This window comes from Apteryx mantelli, chromosome 1, assembly GCF_036417845.1.
Source record: "Apteryx mantelli isolate bAptMan1 chromosome 1, bAptMan1.hap1, whole genome shotgun sequence".
Lineage (NCBI taxonomy): Eukaryota > Metazoa > Chordata > Aves > Apterygiformes > Apterygidae > Apteryx > Apteryx mantelli.
The window spans coordinates 161,428,635-161,442,348 of NC_089978.1; the positions used below are offsets into that span (position 1 = coordinate 161,428,635).

Below are 13,714 nucleotides of genomic sequence, written 5' to 3' on the forward strand. Positions count from 1 at the left end.
ATCAGCACTTTAAGCACCGGCCCCATTCCTACTTTGCATGTCCTGAATATTCCTGTAACACAAGCAAATGCCCGGGAATATCTCGTTGCTATCCTAGCGATACTACAGGCTAATTCTGGAGTGCCTTTTTTTTTGTTTTGTTTTGTTTTTTAAGTGGTGCAACCTCAGGGCCTAAATTACAAGAAAAGAAAGCGTTATGATTGCAGATCTATCTGATACCAGCATGTGTCTGTTGCTTGTCCTGTTAATGTTGTGTGTAGGTGGATTTGTGTGTGCAGCTCTGTTCATGTTTGAGAATACAGAGGGGAGTAAATGGATTTACTTGTAGTCTATTGTATCAGCACATCTTCTTCAGTCATTACTCCTAGGCTAATTTCTCATAATTTGCACTTATCAAACAATATGACAAATGTTGTTTGCTGACATATCCCAGCCATATGCAGAAATTCAGAATTCCTAAGTGGGTTTGCTGCTACAAACTCAAAGTACAAAATCCACACTGGTGCAATGATATGTCCTAATCTCATCTTGTTTCTGTCAGATTTTTAATTGGAGAGTTCCTTAAGTTAGAAGAAATGGTCAACCTTCTTTAGTTTACCATGGCTTTCTGTTTTTAAATGGACAAAAGTATAGTATAGCTGCACGTTGATTTTTCTGCTTTTGTTCACTGTTTACATGACTGTTATGATCTGGCTGTCATCCCAAAATTAACTTGGTGGAAAGAAACAGGGTGGTATCTTATCAACTTGCATTTGACTTGCTTTAGGTAAATGTATTCCGATTATACGTGCCCAGAATGCGCAAAGAATTCCCTTAATAAATTTGTGCTCTTTTCTGGCATAAGTGCAGTAATAGAATCAGTCCAGTTGTAGATCCTAAACTGGTTTGCTGGTCAGCTCTTAAGTCCTAGATGCTTGGAAAATGCATATTGTGAAGCTTTTGTGCCGTTGTAGACTTTCCCTTTTGAGTCTTGCTGTCAATTCATGATGGATTTTGATAACTTCCCTGCTGGGATTTTTAGATACTGTGTAACCATCTTCAAAGAGGCAAATAGGCATAGAAATACTTGAAAAACAGATATCTGACTTACAGTAATATCACTTGTTCAAATTCTGCTAGTGAAAGGTGCCTTGAGATCACTGGGATGACTGCATAGTGGGAACGAACCACAATGAAGCGCTGTTACTTGGTGAAGTAACTGTATCTTGGTTTGGCACTCAAGTCTGTCTGAGATTATGGAACTGAGATCTGTGCTTTGCACTGAAACCTGAATTCTCACACTGTTGTAGGTGTGTGCTGCTTGTAATTTCTAATAAACCACAAGGTGAAGGGACAGTGTTTTAGCTTAAAGGAAATTCAACCACTTCTTTTTTGAAAAAGAGAAGAAAAGGCTGGGTATTTGAGAATCAGGGCAACAGAGTTTTGCAGAGGGATAGCATTAGGTAGGTGTTAAGCAAAATAACACCCAGTGAAGGTAATAAAATGAGAAGGTATTTGTGCATTTTTGAGGAAAATGTGAATTTTTGGGGCACTGCCAGTTTTTAATGAGAACCAGAATGCTAGGGTCTACATAAGGCATTATTTACAATGGTCTTTGTGGCAGGCAGTTTAAGGAATAATATGAATGCAAACATAACTTCCTCACAAACTTCTGAGAAACATATTATAACTCAACCAGAAGAGGTTTAGTGAGATTATTCTGTTTCTTGATATGGCAAAGCTCCAGACAAATGTGTGAAGAGGGGAGCTTTAGCACCATCTGGAATCCACAAAGGCCTTCGCTGCTGGCTGCCACCTTGAAACACTTACTGACAGAGAGATTTTTCTAAACCTGTTAAGCACTTTCTTAGTTTATTAAGCTTTTTCTGCAGCATAGAGTCTAACAAGGTGTCCAAGGATCAGTGAAATAATAGAATGGCTTTCAAGTGGAATTGTGTAGTGAAGTCATCTTCTAAATGCAAAGAGCTGCAAAGGAGGCATGCTGTAAAAATTTCTCAGATAAGATGTTCTGTAACACAGACAACTGAGTTCACAAAACTGCTTGTGGTAAGAGACCACGTGTAATCTCTTAAGTAATTTCATCTTCCTCTATTTATTGTAGATTCTGAATTGGTTTTCATTGTTGCACATATGAGTTTGCTATTACCTGGTATTTATTTTTCATAAAAGAAAGAATAGCATTTAGCTCCTGTCAGTGAAGAAAAAGACATTCTCCAAAGAGTATGTGTGTGTTCCTGCTGCTTATCAAGATTTCAATTTTGGGTTCTTCCATAGCTAGAATATGTGCTGCCAGTGCCAGATGGCACAGTTTCTGAGAGAAGAACTAGCTCTCGCTTAGTAGTAGTGCTGACAAACAATACCAAATTAGCATAAGCAAATGTCAGTGAGTTAACATAAAGCCTGTGCTATTTCTGTCTTTTCTTCTTTTTCTAGGCCATGGGTGTTGAGAGTGACCAAGAGATTGTACAGATGATTGGCACAGAGGAACATGTGATGGCTGCATTTGCTCCTAGTCTGGAAGAATGCCAAAAAGCTCAGATTTTTACACAGATGCAGGTGTGTCTTTTCACATGGCCAGCGGCCATAACATCTAAAGAGGATGGGTATTGACCACTTGTTTGTGGATTGCTGACACAGCTACTTTGTGTTTTAAGGTTTGTTTTTTGGGGTTATTTTAAGCTGAGGGTTTTTAGGGGGACAGGACTTTTCAAAAGTGATGCCTTGCTCTAATTGTCAAACTGGAAAGAGACAAAGTCAAGAAATACTTTGTTCTGAGAAGTCAAGAGATATGTTTTAATGTATATGACCAGTAGCGATGCCCATGAAACTAGGGGTATTTGTTGAAAGCGATTCATGTTTTTTAAGAAGGAATTGCATGCCATGTTCCACAGGAGCCCCCTTGACATGGGCGTGACCATTTCATCGTGAGTAGATGTTCTACTCCAATTTTGATCTCTTGTATAAAGTGCGCAACAACAGCCACCGTTCCTCCTGCTAAAGACTGTCCAGAATTCTGTTCAGCTCTTGTGTACTTTTTTGATTAGCTGGAACATTTTGCTGTCAGCATTTCTATCATGTAATCTGCTAGAAGAAGCTTTTGAAGATTAGTCTTATTCCTGCTATTGTAAATATTATCAAGTCTTTCCACATGTAATCTTGAGTGTTGTAAGGTGGGCATCTTTCTAGTTTGTATCTTTTGGGACTTGTCAGGGTTTGAAGTAGCACGAAAGCCTTCTTAATTAGGGGTCAGAAGAATAAAGTGGTGAAGCTGGAGGAACATACAAAAGTATGAGACATCCAGGAAAGTAGGAAAACAGAAATATAGAAGTTACTCTGTGCAAGAAGTGCCAAATGAAAGGAAGAGGGAGTTAGCTATTTGGGAAGAAGGTGAATAGATGGAAAGGATATTCTGTTGCCTACTGGAGAGGCTAATTCTCTGACATAAGGGGCATGGTTTTAGTTCCAGATGTGAACTTTCTGTGTGGATCTGGATTATTTCTTTAACTAATCTGACCCTGAATTCAGCAGATTCATTCCTTTCTTCAGAAAACTGATAAGAGAGTAAGAACCTGTTAATGACTGCAAGGTACTCTTGGGCATAGGTAGATGTGGCTGCCACACAGTGGCATTTTTGCCTAGGATGCACTTTGCTGTTTCATTATACCTGCATGAAGCTCAGCAAGTGTACAAAAGAGTTGGAGATGAAAAATCAAATGAAAGAAACTGGATGTCTTTGTGATTTATATAGTCCTTTTTCTTATATCTCTGCAATCCCCATTCTTTTAGTATTGTAGTAATCATGCTCTTTTACCACTTCTTATTCCAAATGTTATCAACATCTGTTGAACAACATCTATCGGTTGTGTCAGTTGTCCAAGAATTTTGTATTCAATATTTTTTCATCATCATCACTTACATATTAGGTATGTTTCACTTTGTCTGGAGTTTGTCATCTGTGGCTAGTGGGAGTGCATTTATTGAAGAATCCATACAGCTCTCCTTAATGTGTGTATATTTCTATGGGTAACAATTCTGATATTAACTCAGGTTAATCAATCCACTTGACAGGCATTGAAGTACATTGGAAACAAGGTACGAAGGCAGAGGATGTGGGGAGGCCCAAAGAAAACAAAGATGGAAGAAGCACGAGAGTTGCTAGCATCAACTATTCTGACACATGTTCTTGTACGTAATGTTTTCTTTAACTGGAGTAAATTTGCAGGCTTATTTTCTGAGATGAGGCAATATTTCTGCTTCTTGAGGCCGGGTCAAAGTCTGTAACACTGTACTACAGTGTCTGAAATCTTTCCATAGGAAAAGAAAAACCCTGTTGATTCTGTTGTAGAGCTCAGCAGAGTTCTAATAAAGTTTTACAATAGAGGAGAGAAAACCTAAAGTGAATAGCGAAATGCTCGTGAGACTTAAGATGGTTTAAAGTCCACTGGCTAGGGAGATACCATTTAGTCTGTATTTGTCCACTGTCACCCTCTTGCCTACATTGGAACATGGTGTTGTAGGAGCACTCACACCTGTAATTCTTCTGGGCAGCTTTGGTGCCAGCTAGAGTCAGATAAAAACTAAATCTGCAAAATATTCACAATGGGAATGCTTCTATTTAATGAAAATTTGAAGGTATTCTTTCTTACAGTCTTTTAAGAAATGGCCAGACAATGCATCAGTTGCATATGGCATCGATCCTGCTGAAAACAGACTAGGAGCTGATGATCTTACAGGAGCTGATCAGGATGCAATAGTGCTGAGTTATGAATGAAACTGTCTCTGATCTTCCTCGCAGAAGAGAGTTCCTACAGTACAAGAACTTAAGATTTATCCAGGCTCAGTGTTGGGAAGAAGACAGGTAGACTTCTGCAAAGTGTGGTTTCATTTGTAACCTACAGGGGTGAAAAGTACAAATTTGATTGAAATATGAAGTGATGAGGCAGTTGCAAGTCTTAGTTGGTAATGACATGCAACAGTTGGAAAATGAGCAGGAAAAAAATGGTCCCTATCACAGGATCATGCAGGTGTTTGTAGCCTGTGTGAAGAGAAACTGTTCTGTATGGCAAAGTCGATACAACCTTTATGATGTGAGCTTTGTTGGCAGGGGAATATATCTTTTTTTGCTTTGTATCTAAGATAAGTAAATCATCCTCAAATTAAAGAGGAAAATTTGGATTAAGTCAAAAATAATCTGAATGTTTATGAAATGCTGCACCATTGAACTGTTTATCATCCTATGTGTTTTTTCTGCATAGTCAGGCAATATTAGCTGTTGTCAGGACCTTACCCTCATGACCTATACCTTTGTTCTGGTTTATTCTCCGTTTACCTTTTGTTTCAATTCCACTGATGTATATTACTTTTAGGGTTATTTTTTAAGAAGGTAAAGTGCACAAATGCCCTTCTTAACTCTTCACTCAGCCCAGATTCCCTTTTAAGTGTGTCTTTGCCAGAGTAAGAACTGAGGGATTGCTCCTGAAACATCAGTCTCTTTTTTTTTTGCTTACAGGTGAAGGAATTCAATTTTCGTGCCAAATGCATTTACACAGCAGTGATGGTGCGCAGAGTAATTCTGGCCCAAGGAGAAAATAAAGTTGATGACAGAGATTACTACGGAAATAAACGTTTGGAGTTGGCTGGACAGGTGGGTTTCTACTTGGCACTAAGGGCTCTTTTGAGGTTTTGTTAATATCTACATTTAAAAGATGCAAGAATAAGGAGCATCACTGCCTTCTTGACTGAAGTGTTTTTCCTCTCATTTTATTGTCTTGGCTTTTCTGTGTTGACTCATAGATATGCTTCCCCTGATTGGGACTAATAAATTGTATCCTCATGTCTGTGCGGCAGCTATCCTCACTTTTATGCCAGGTGAAATGAGAGAGCAGTGTAAATATGGCATCAGGTCTTGTTCCATTATAACACTGTTAGTACCAACAAGGCAGCCGTAAAATCCATCTTCCAATGTCCCTCTGTAAGTGACAGAAGAAGGGAAGGAACTGGGGCCAAGTAGGTGCCTGTTAGATCCAGGCTCTGCCACTGTGAAGAATCCAGCTTGGGTAGCAATTCACGAAACAGCCGCTTGAGTCTGCTGTAATTTGGAAAAGCCTATTTTCAGCTGCTTTTCTAGCCTATAGAGTAGCATGAATCAGGAAAGAAAGTGGTTTAAAGCCTTATTAGACCCTTCCCTTTGAGCTACAAGCTCTGTGCTGAGTCTTCAGGAGAAGCAGCACAAACACTTGCATTTGGTTTCTGAGACTGTTGCTATATGTCTCTTCTGGGTGCAGCTGTGTGTGCTGAAGATGGTAAAATCCTCCACTGCTTCTGTTTGTCCATCAGATGGATGTTATACCCCTCTAGTTCTGCCAGAAGAATGACTTGGAGAAATCTTCAGTTTACTTCAGGCAAAACTTGAGGGGTTTATTTGAATCTTTTAAAAAGGGGTAAGTTAACTTGGCTGACTGATGAGAGTGGATTGCATGAACTTCTGCTCTTGCACTTGCATTTTGGCAGTGGAGGCAGAAGCAGTAACAAAGGACTGGGAATCAGGGGATGGTTTGAGGTGCCTGACTGGCACCATTATTTTGCAGAGAGTGTAGCAGTTTACAGCTGTTGTCCAAACTACTCTATGTTCTTCTGCAGTGAGGACTTGCCTGTCAGGTGAAGGAACTACCTAGCTCCCAGAACATGGATGTTTCTTTACTGTGTGTAATTATCTGATTAAATGGTTTATATAAAGATTGGACTTCGTTGCTCTGCTCTGTGATATTTTAAGTTGGGGTTTTGGCACTCAGTATCTTCTCTGCTTATTGATCTTACATCAGAAACTTAAGACCAGTGTATGCAGCAAGTTGGAGAAACTACATCTCTGGCCCCCACATCCTTGGCATACAGATTTTTGTTATGGCACAAATAACAGTATCCATTGCTTCTTATTCCTGTCCAGTGTGAATTCTCACCTTCTGTACTTTTTAAGATGTGTCCTTACATATTGCCTCTTGCCCTGTTTTCCTCCCCACCCTGCCCTTAACACGTGCATGCATGCGTGCACACGTGTGAACACATACAGGCACCCCCTCAGCGCAATCAGAGTAAAAGCACATGCTTTGTTTCCTAGTTGTCTGGAAAACTAAGACGACCCTCTTGAATTATCTGAGCATAAATAAAACAACAGAAACTCTTAACCAGAATGGAAAAAAAAAAAAAAAAAAAAACCTTCCTCAAATCAGTAAGTGATTGTTCATCTAATTTTTTACTCTTGTACTGAAACAGAACTTATTTTTAAAGTGTAAGGAAGAGTAAGAAGACACTAGTGCAATATTCTAATTGGCAATATTCTAATTGGCAAACGTTTTAGGCTCTAATGGATTTATTTGGTTTCTGTTGTGGTACTATTGCTGTAGTTCGGTATGACTGTGATCAATATAAATAGTTGTTGCTCTGTCATCATATTGTTTTTATTTAAATAGATTGAAGAGTAGTGTTTTTTTCTGGTATTTTAGATGCAGAAAATGCAGCAGGTAAAAAATTACTTTTCTACAAGCTGTAAGAAAAAAGCCTCTGCTCATACGGATGTTAACAACCAAAGTCGTTTTAAATTAACTGGGAAAGGTTTTAAACATAGAGGATCATCATACCAAAGGAAATGTGTATTTTTTCTACATCAAGGAGAGCTATGCAGGGAGGATTTCTAACACTTGATTAAGAGTAGTTCTGGCTCCCCTGTCACATTTTAAATGTTTGTTTCAAGCTGAACGCTTGAATTCCTCATTGCCACATGTTATCAGTGTAATACTAATTTGATTGGATTACAGACTATAAAAAGTGTAAAGAGATTTTATTTTGTCAGTTTCTAAATGTTTATATGTTTAACTAAAGTTTGTGTAGATGAAATAGCCAGTGATTTTTTTTTTCTTTTAATGCCGGTGTGTTCATGGAATTAAAATCCTGTTGCTTTAATATTTGAATAAAGAAAAAAAAGAAAAGATTCCCATGTGAGGAGAAAAACATAGCAGTCTACACAATGTAAAGACATAAAAGGCATTGTGTTTATAAAAATGTGTGAAAACAATAGCTGCTAATTTCACACCCCATGGGACAAGAGAGTACGAAATGTGCTTTAGCTTTAGATAACAGACTTGTATCCACTAGCCAAGCTGATTTACAGAGCTTTCTCTTAGTCTTTCTGCCACTAGAGGCTTGGCAGGCCAGGTGCCAGCTGAGGTGTTAGCAAAACCTACCGATTTCAGGCTTAATCTTTTCACCTACCTTTTCTCTTTCCTTAATGTGTTCATTATTTGCCGAGCATTACTCTGTTCTTTGTCCTCTTTTTTTCTTTCTTTTTTTTTTTTTTTTGTTTCTAATGCAGCTTGCTTTGTATGGGTGAGATATGGAACAGCCCCAAAATCCGGCACCCTGGAAAGCAAGGGATTTCTACCCTGTGACAAAAGAAAACCGCCTTGACTTCAGAGATTGCCTAATCCCAGCTGTTCTGATAATATAATTAAGGCTGCCTGATGTCTTTAATTTTGCAACCAGTTTGTGTGAAAGGGAGAATTTGGCACTGTAAAGGCTTAAACACTAAATAGCAATCTCAAGGCACCTAATTAGAATTCTCTGACATTAAGCTAATTGGTGAAACTGTATTTCAGCAGCTTAACTTCTTTATTAATTTTTTTCTTAGGATTTTCAATGAAAATCAATTGGTGAGCTGTCAGTAATTTTTTTTTTCTTAAATATAATTTGCTCTTCAGTGCTCCTGTCTTAAGCAGGCTGAAAGGCCCTGGACTAACTATGAAATCCATTGAATATTATCACTGGCTTTCCATCCCTTTTCTTTAATCACTTACTCTTGACCTAAATAATGTGGTTATTGTGAGACTCTGCCTTGCAGATAGTCAGAGCTCTTACAGACACAGAGTCTGTGAGGGAAAATGGCAAAGCATGATGCTTTTCAGCCTGGCGAATGTGAGCAAATTGGTGTATTCAGCATTAAGTTATTTTATTAGTTCAGAGAAAAGGAAATATGGCATGATGTCATATTCACTACAGCATGTGGAATTAGGAGATTTTTGCAATTTTGCAATCAAAATATCAGATATGAAAAATTTTCCTGTATGTTTTTTTTATTAGATGTCCATTTAAGTCCTGCCCAGAAACCCGTTGAGATCAATGTATACCATGATTGATTTCAACAGAGTCTAGCTCTTACATAACAAGATTATCAGACATCTAAAAGCTGTGCACATCCCTTCCTCCATTTTATTTTTTTCTCTTCTTGTTTGAAATACGTACCTCAGTCTAGTTTTTGGAGACTTCCGTGAGTTCTCCTTCCTAATACCTGCCTGACTGTGCAAAATGATGAAATGATGGAAGCTAAAAAGCTTTTTTAGAAGAATGGATTGAGTCTCCCTAGTTAAGCTAGAATTTTGCAGTTAAGCTGTTCTTTCTAATGTGTGAGGGACAAGGTGGGAATAAAGTATGTCTTTCCAGAATAGTAGCATTTACTTCTTAAGAATAGGCTCAGGCTTGAAAATTTGTAAATAGATCAGATGAATGAGTTTATGTGGATTATTAATGGATCTTTTAAGAAAATTAGTGTTGACTGCGGTAACCTTTTTTTCCTCAAGTTACTTCAACAGAATAAAATAAAATATTTCCAGGTGTCACACAGGGATGGTACTGGGTGGGAGGGGCAGGTGGTTAAGCTGATATATAACACTAATTTGGATCTATGAACACTAAAGTGTCTCAATACTAATTTGTGTGGATTCACCACAGGGCAGCAGTTAAACTGGATACTTCCAGAAGGACTGGCAGAGTGGATTACATTAAAAAAGAAAAGATATTTGTATGAAAAGTTCAATCTTTTTATCATTTTCATCCTCCATTCTTCCATACTGATAAAGGCTGTGTGTGTGTGTTTCCTTTTTCTGAATAGTGGGGTAACTACACACTCATTCCTTATTAGTCTCTGAGGAGATCACACAAGGATCCTCTTGTGTAGGCGGTTTTGTGCCTCCCCTTTTGATCAGATGTGGGCTTTAATCCTTAACAGTTACTGTGACTTCATCAGTAGGTCCAATTTATGGTCAGCATCTCCAAATCTCTTCCCTTCAAGGGGCACACTCATAATAATCAGGGATCAAGCAGATTTCTTAAAGCAAAGCAGCATTTAAACACCAGAAAAACACGTATCCTAAACAAACTTGTAACTCTAAGTAGACTGTAGACATGTTTAGTTATGGATGCACAGGAAATCTGGTTTGTCAGAACTTCCAGAGAAGAATTTCATACGTGTAAAATGTTGAATACATGGAATTTCAGCCAACTGGATTACTTGTTATTCTCAACACTTCATCTCATAAAGATGCTCTTACTTCTGAGGGAAGCCTGATTCAGATGATCTGTGACATCTCAGGTGAATTGGACATGACTGTATTCTTTTGACAGTGGTGAGAGGGTATCGTCTTTTAGATGTGAATGATACTACAAAGATCAGGAAGGCAGGAGGGTCTACAATACCTTTCTCTCATGCCAAGGCCAGGTAAAAAAAAATACTTGATCAGTTTTCAGCAAAGGATCTGTTTCTGAGCAAATCTGTGAATAAAAACTTGAAAGAGATCCCTCTTTTCTTGGGCGGAGGATGAGGTAGCCCTTGTGACACTAGTGGACAGCATCATCAAGGGATTCTTTTGAGTTGGGGAATACTTACACATCCTCAAAGACAGGAAAGAAGAGGTTTTTTTTTTTAAGTTGTTATGATCAAAAATTGCTTTCTGGAATGTGTGCTCACACGCATGGTGAGTCAGATGGAAAAAAGAGCTTATGAACACCCTAAAAGATTTGGTCTTCCAGGGAAGGATTAATTGTGTTTTAATATACACATCAAATGCTCAGCAGTCACTTTTCGTCTTTTACTCCTAGGAGTGTAGAACCCTAACTTATGATTTTGGCTTGAGATTTTGTTTTAAACTCTCAGTCCTAACTTAAATTGAACTCTCAGCCACTTCCATTGTGGTCTAGAGTTAACATACGGTATTTATCATCACTGGTTTTCATGGTGTTTTATGGTTAAGTGTTCATCAGTAAGTGTTCATCACTAAGTCTTCATGTCTTGTAGAGTAGACTGTTGAAGATAATCCAGTCCTGCTCTCCATGAAACCCCCTAGGAGTGTTTTATAGCAACTCGGATGTCTGCCTTGAGTTTTCAGATGCTCTTGGTAGGCCTAAATTCATCTGTGATGCTAGTGAAAAGGGCAACTTATAATTTAGGTAGCTGATTTACAGTGTTATTTGCCAAGGGCTTTGGACAGCCCAGCTGGGCATGTAGGTGGAGGAAAACAAATGAAAGCTAGTGGCCCATGCCATGGGCATGAGTGGTTTGCTCTCCTGTTTCCGGAAGGGGAAGAGATGTTGGGACTATATCTAATGTAGGCAGTTATGATTCAGTTTAATTCTGCACATGCAGAAATTAAATGGTGCAACTGGCTCCAGAACGTCTTAGCTTGTGGTGGCTGAATACCTAGCTTGTTCAGCCCTGCAATGCTTTGTACACTGGCAACTACCATTTTTGGCATTTGGTAGCTGCTGCATTTTTAGGCTTTCTGACATTTGGAGCTGCTGTAAAATAGAGTCCCAGGATAGGATTGCCACGCTTTGGAATTTACACTGCTCGCTTGCAAAATTAATCATTGTGAACACTTAAATTTGCATTACATGATACATTTTAAGTATTTTGGGAAATTATTAGTGACTGCAGGGAGAGATTGGGCAAGTTGTAAAAGCAAAGCAAATTAGCAAATAAAGGATCCCAGATTTTGTAGCTTTTTCCTTTTATGGATATTTTAAGAACTAGAAGTAATTAGTATGTATAGTAATATACATACACAGGAAATTGGCTTAAATTATAGTGCTTTTGAAGAGACGTGTTGCTGTTTTTTCCAGTTCACCTGTATTAAGTAGCTTCTTTGTTTAAGGCCCTTCTTTAGGGCTCTGTAGGCCCCTTGTTTTAGGGAGAGATGTGGGCGGGCACTGCAATTTGCAGATAGTAGTACTTCTAGAAAAGGGTGATAGGTATAGAACTCTCTGTAGGCCTCTCCATGGGTGTGTGATTGTTTTTCCACAGATTATGTGACCTGCAAAAAGTAATTAGATAAAAGTTTGTCTGAGTGAGGCAGCTGACTACATAACCTGAGATCTGTACTGTCAGCTGTCAAGAGCAGAGGTTGGTGCTGAGCCAAAAAGAGTCTCTTTTAGTTCTGCTTGTGCAGAAGCTGTGGTATCTTGTGTGCTTCAGTCTGGTTTTGCAAACTATGCACTGCTTCCAAATCCTCTGCTGCTGAACTGCTTCCCCTAACAGCCTCTTACAGGTGGCTTTCTTGTCTGTTTTAAGAAGCCCTGGGAGGGGACACTCAAAACAGCCTTTTTTTTCTTTACTAATAGAGTATCTCAAAGGAGGGACTCTTGTTGCTTTACTGGGATTATTTCCTCCAATAGTAGAACAGAAGCTGTTCTTGCCTCCAAATCATGCGTGCAGTTCAGGGTTGTGTATTTAGGGTGTTTAAGAAATCTTTTAGAAATTGTGACTTTAGAAAGGAAGAGGCTGATCAGCCAGATTAATGTAAGATTGGGGAAAACACCTAATAAATGGTAGTATAGGTGTGGATGGGTGTGTTAAGATGTCATGAAGGAACTATCAAAGTAAACCAAAAAGGGATGAATGAGTAGGCTTAGACCATGCTTCTATGCTTTCTGTTAGGATATTATTTCTATTATAATTAGGATATTATTTCTATTATATTACACTTTGTTTTAATAAGGCAAAACCTTGTGAGAAATAGACCAGGTAAGAAACAAAGAGGATTCTTTTTTTTAACTGATCAGAAGTATAAGGTTACAAATATAAGATACCTGTTTTTTTTCCCTGCATTTTTGAGATCTGGAGAAGTATCATTTTTCCTTGAATCCTTTTGTTTTGTATTTCCAGCTTCTGTCTCTTCTATTTGAAGATTTGTTCAAAAAATTTAACTCTGAATTGAAAAAGATAGCTGACCAGGTAATCCCCAAGCAACGAGCAGCTCAATTTGATGTAGTGAAGCATATGCGTCAAGACCAGATCACCAATGGCATGGTCAATGCCATTTCCACAGTAAGTAGTTTTGTCTTAATTCTGGTATGTAAAGTTTTTCCACTGTGTTGAATGATGGAAAAGTGTGAATTTTGTTTTGATGGCTCCACTAGCTTTGGTCATAGAAGCAAATCTATTTAGTACTCTGTGTAGATCATAATTGCAAAAATCTGTAATTGGCACTGCTTTTGGAGTTCATTGAAGGATCATTAATCATCAAACCACTTTTTATTTTACCATTTGTTTCAAAGTGGTGTTTGAAGTGTTTGTGAAGAAACGATAAAACAAGCAAATTTAGAATACAATAGTGTTTATATTTATCTAACTTGCTGTCTTCCAAGTTATGCTTTCTTATATGGTTCATGGTATATTTTTATTGTCTGGATTTAGCCAGGGTCAAGCTGTAATGTATGTCCAAAAGGTGGTTGAAAAACAGCAGTAAAACATCATGAATGGAAAACAATTGGAAAAAAAAAAAAAAAGCTGAATTTTGAGTCCTTTTAAGAGGGCTGTGTTTTTATTTGTATAAAGTTGCTAGTAAGAGCAAATTTGCAGACTAGGAAGTAGCACCACTCTGCTACATTAATA

The 13,714-nt window shown here is 38.2% G+C and overlaps 1 protein-coding gene across 3 annotated transcripts in view; it reads left to right on the plus strand.

Moving 5' to 3' along the window:
* POLR3B (RNA polymerase III subunit B) overlaps nt 1-13,714 on the plus strand; it is an 89,436-nt gene that overhangs the window by 18,446 nt on the left and 57,276 nt on the right. For all 3 annotated transcript variants that reach the window (XM_013947586.2, XM_067308758.1, XM_067308752.1), the window contains 4 exons: nt 2,434-2,556; nt 4,069-4,185; nt 5,510-5,644; nt 12,986-13,147. In XM_013947586.2, the coding sequence (XP_013803040.1) occupies nt 2,434-2,556; nt 4,069-4,185; nt 5,510-5,644; nt 12,986-13,147 (537 nt within the window). The remainder of the gene's footprint in view (nt 1-2,433; nt 2,557-4,068; nt 4,186-5,509; nt 5,645-12,985; nt 13,148-13,714) is intronic.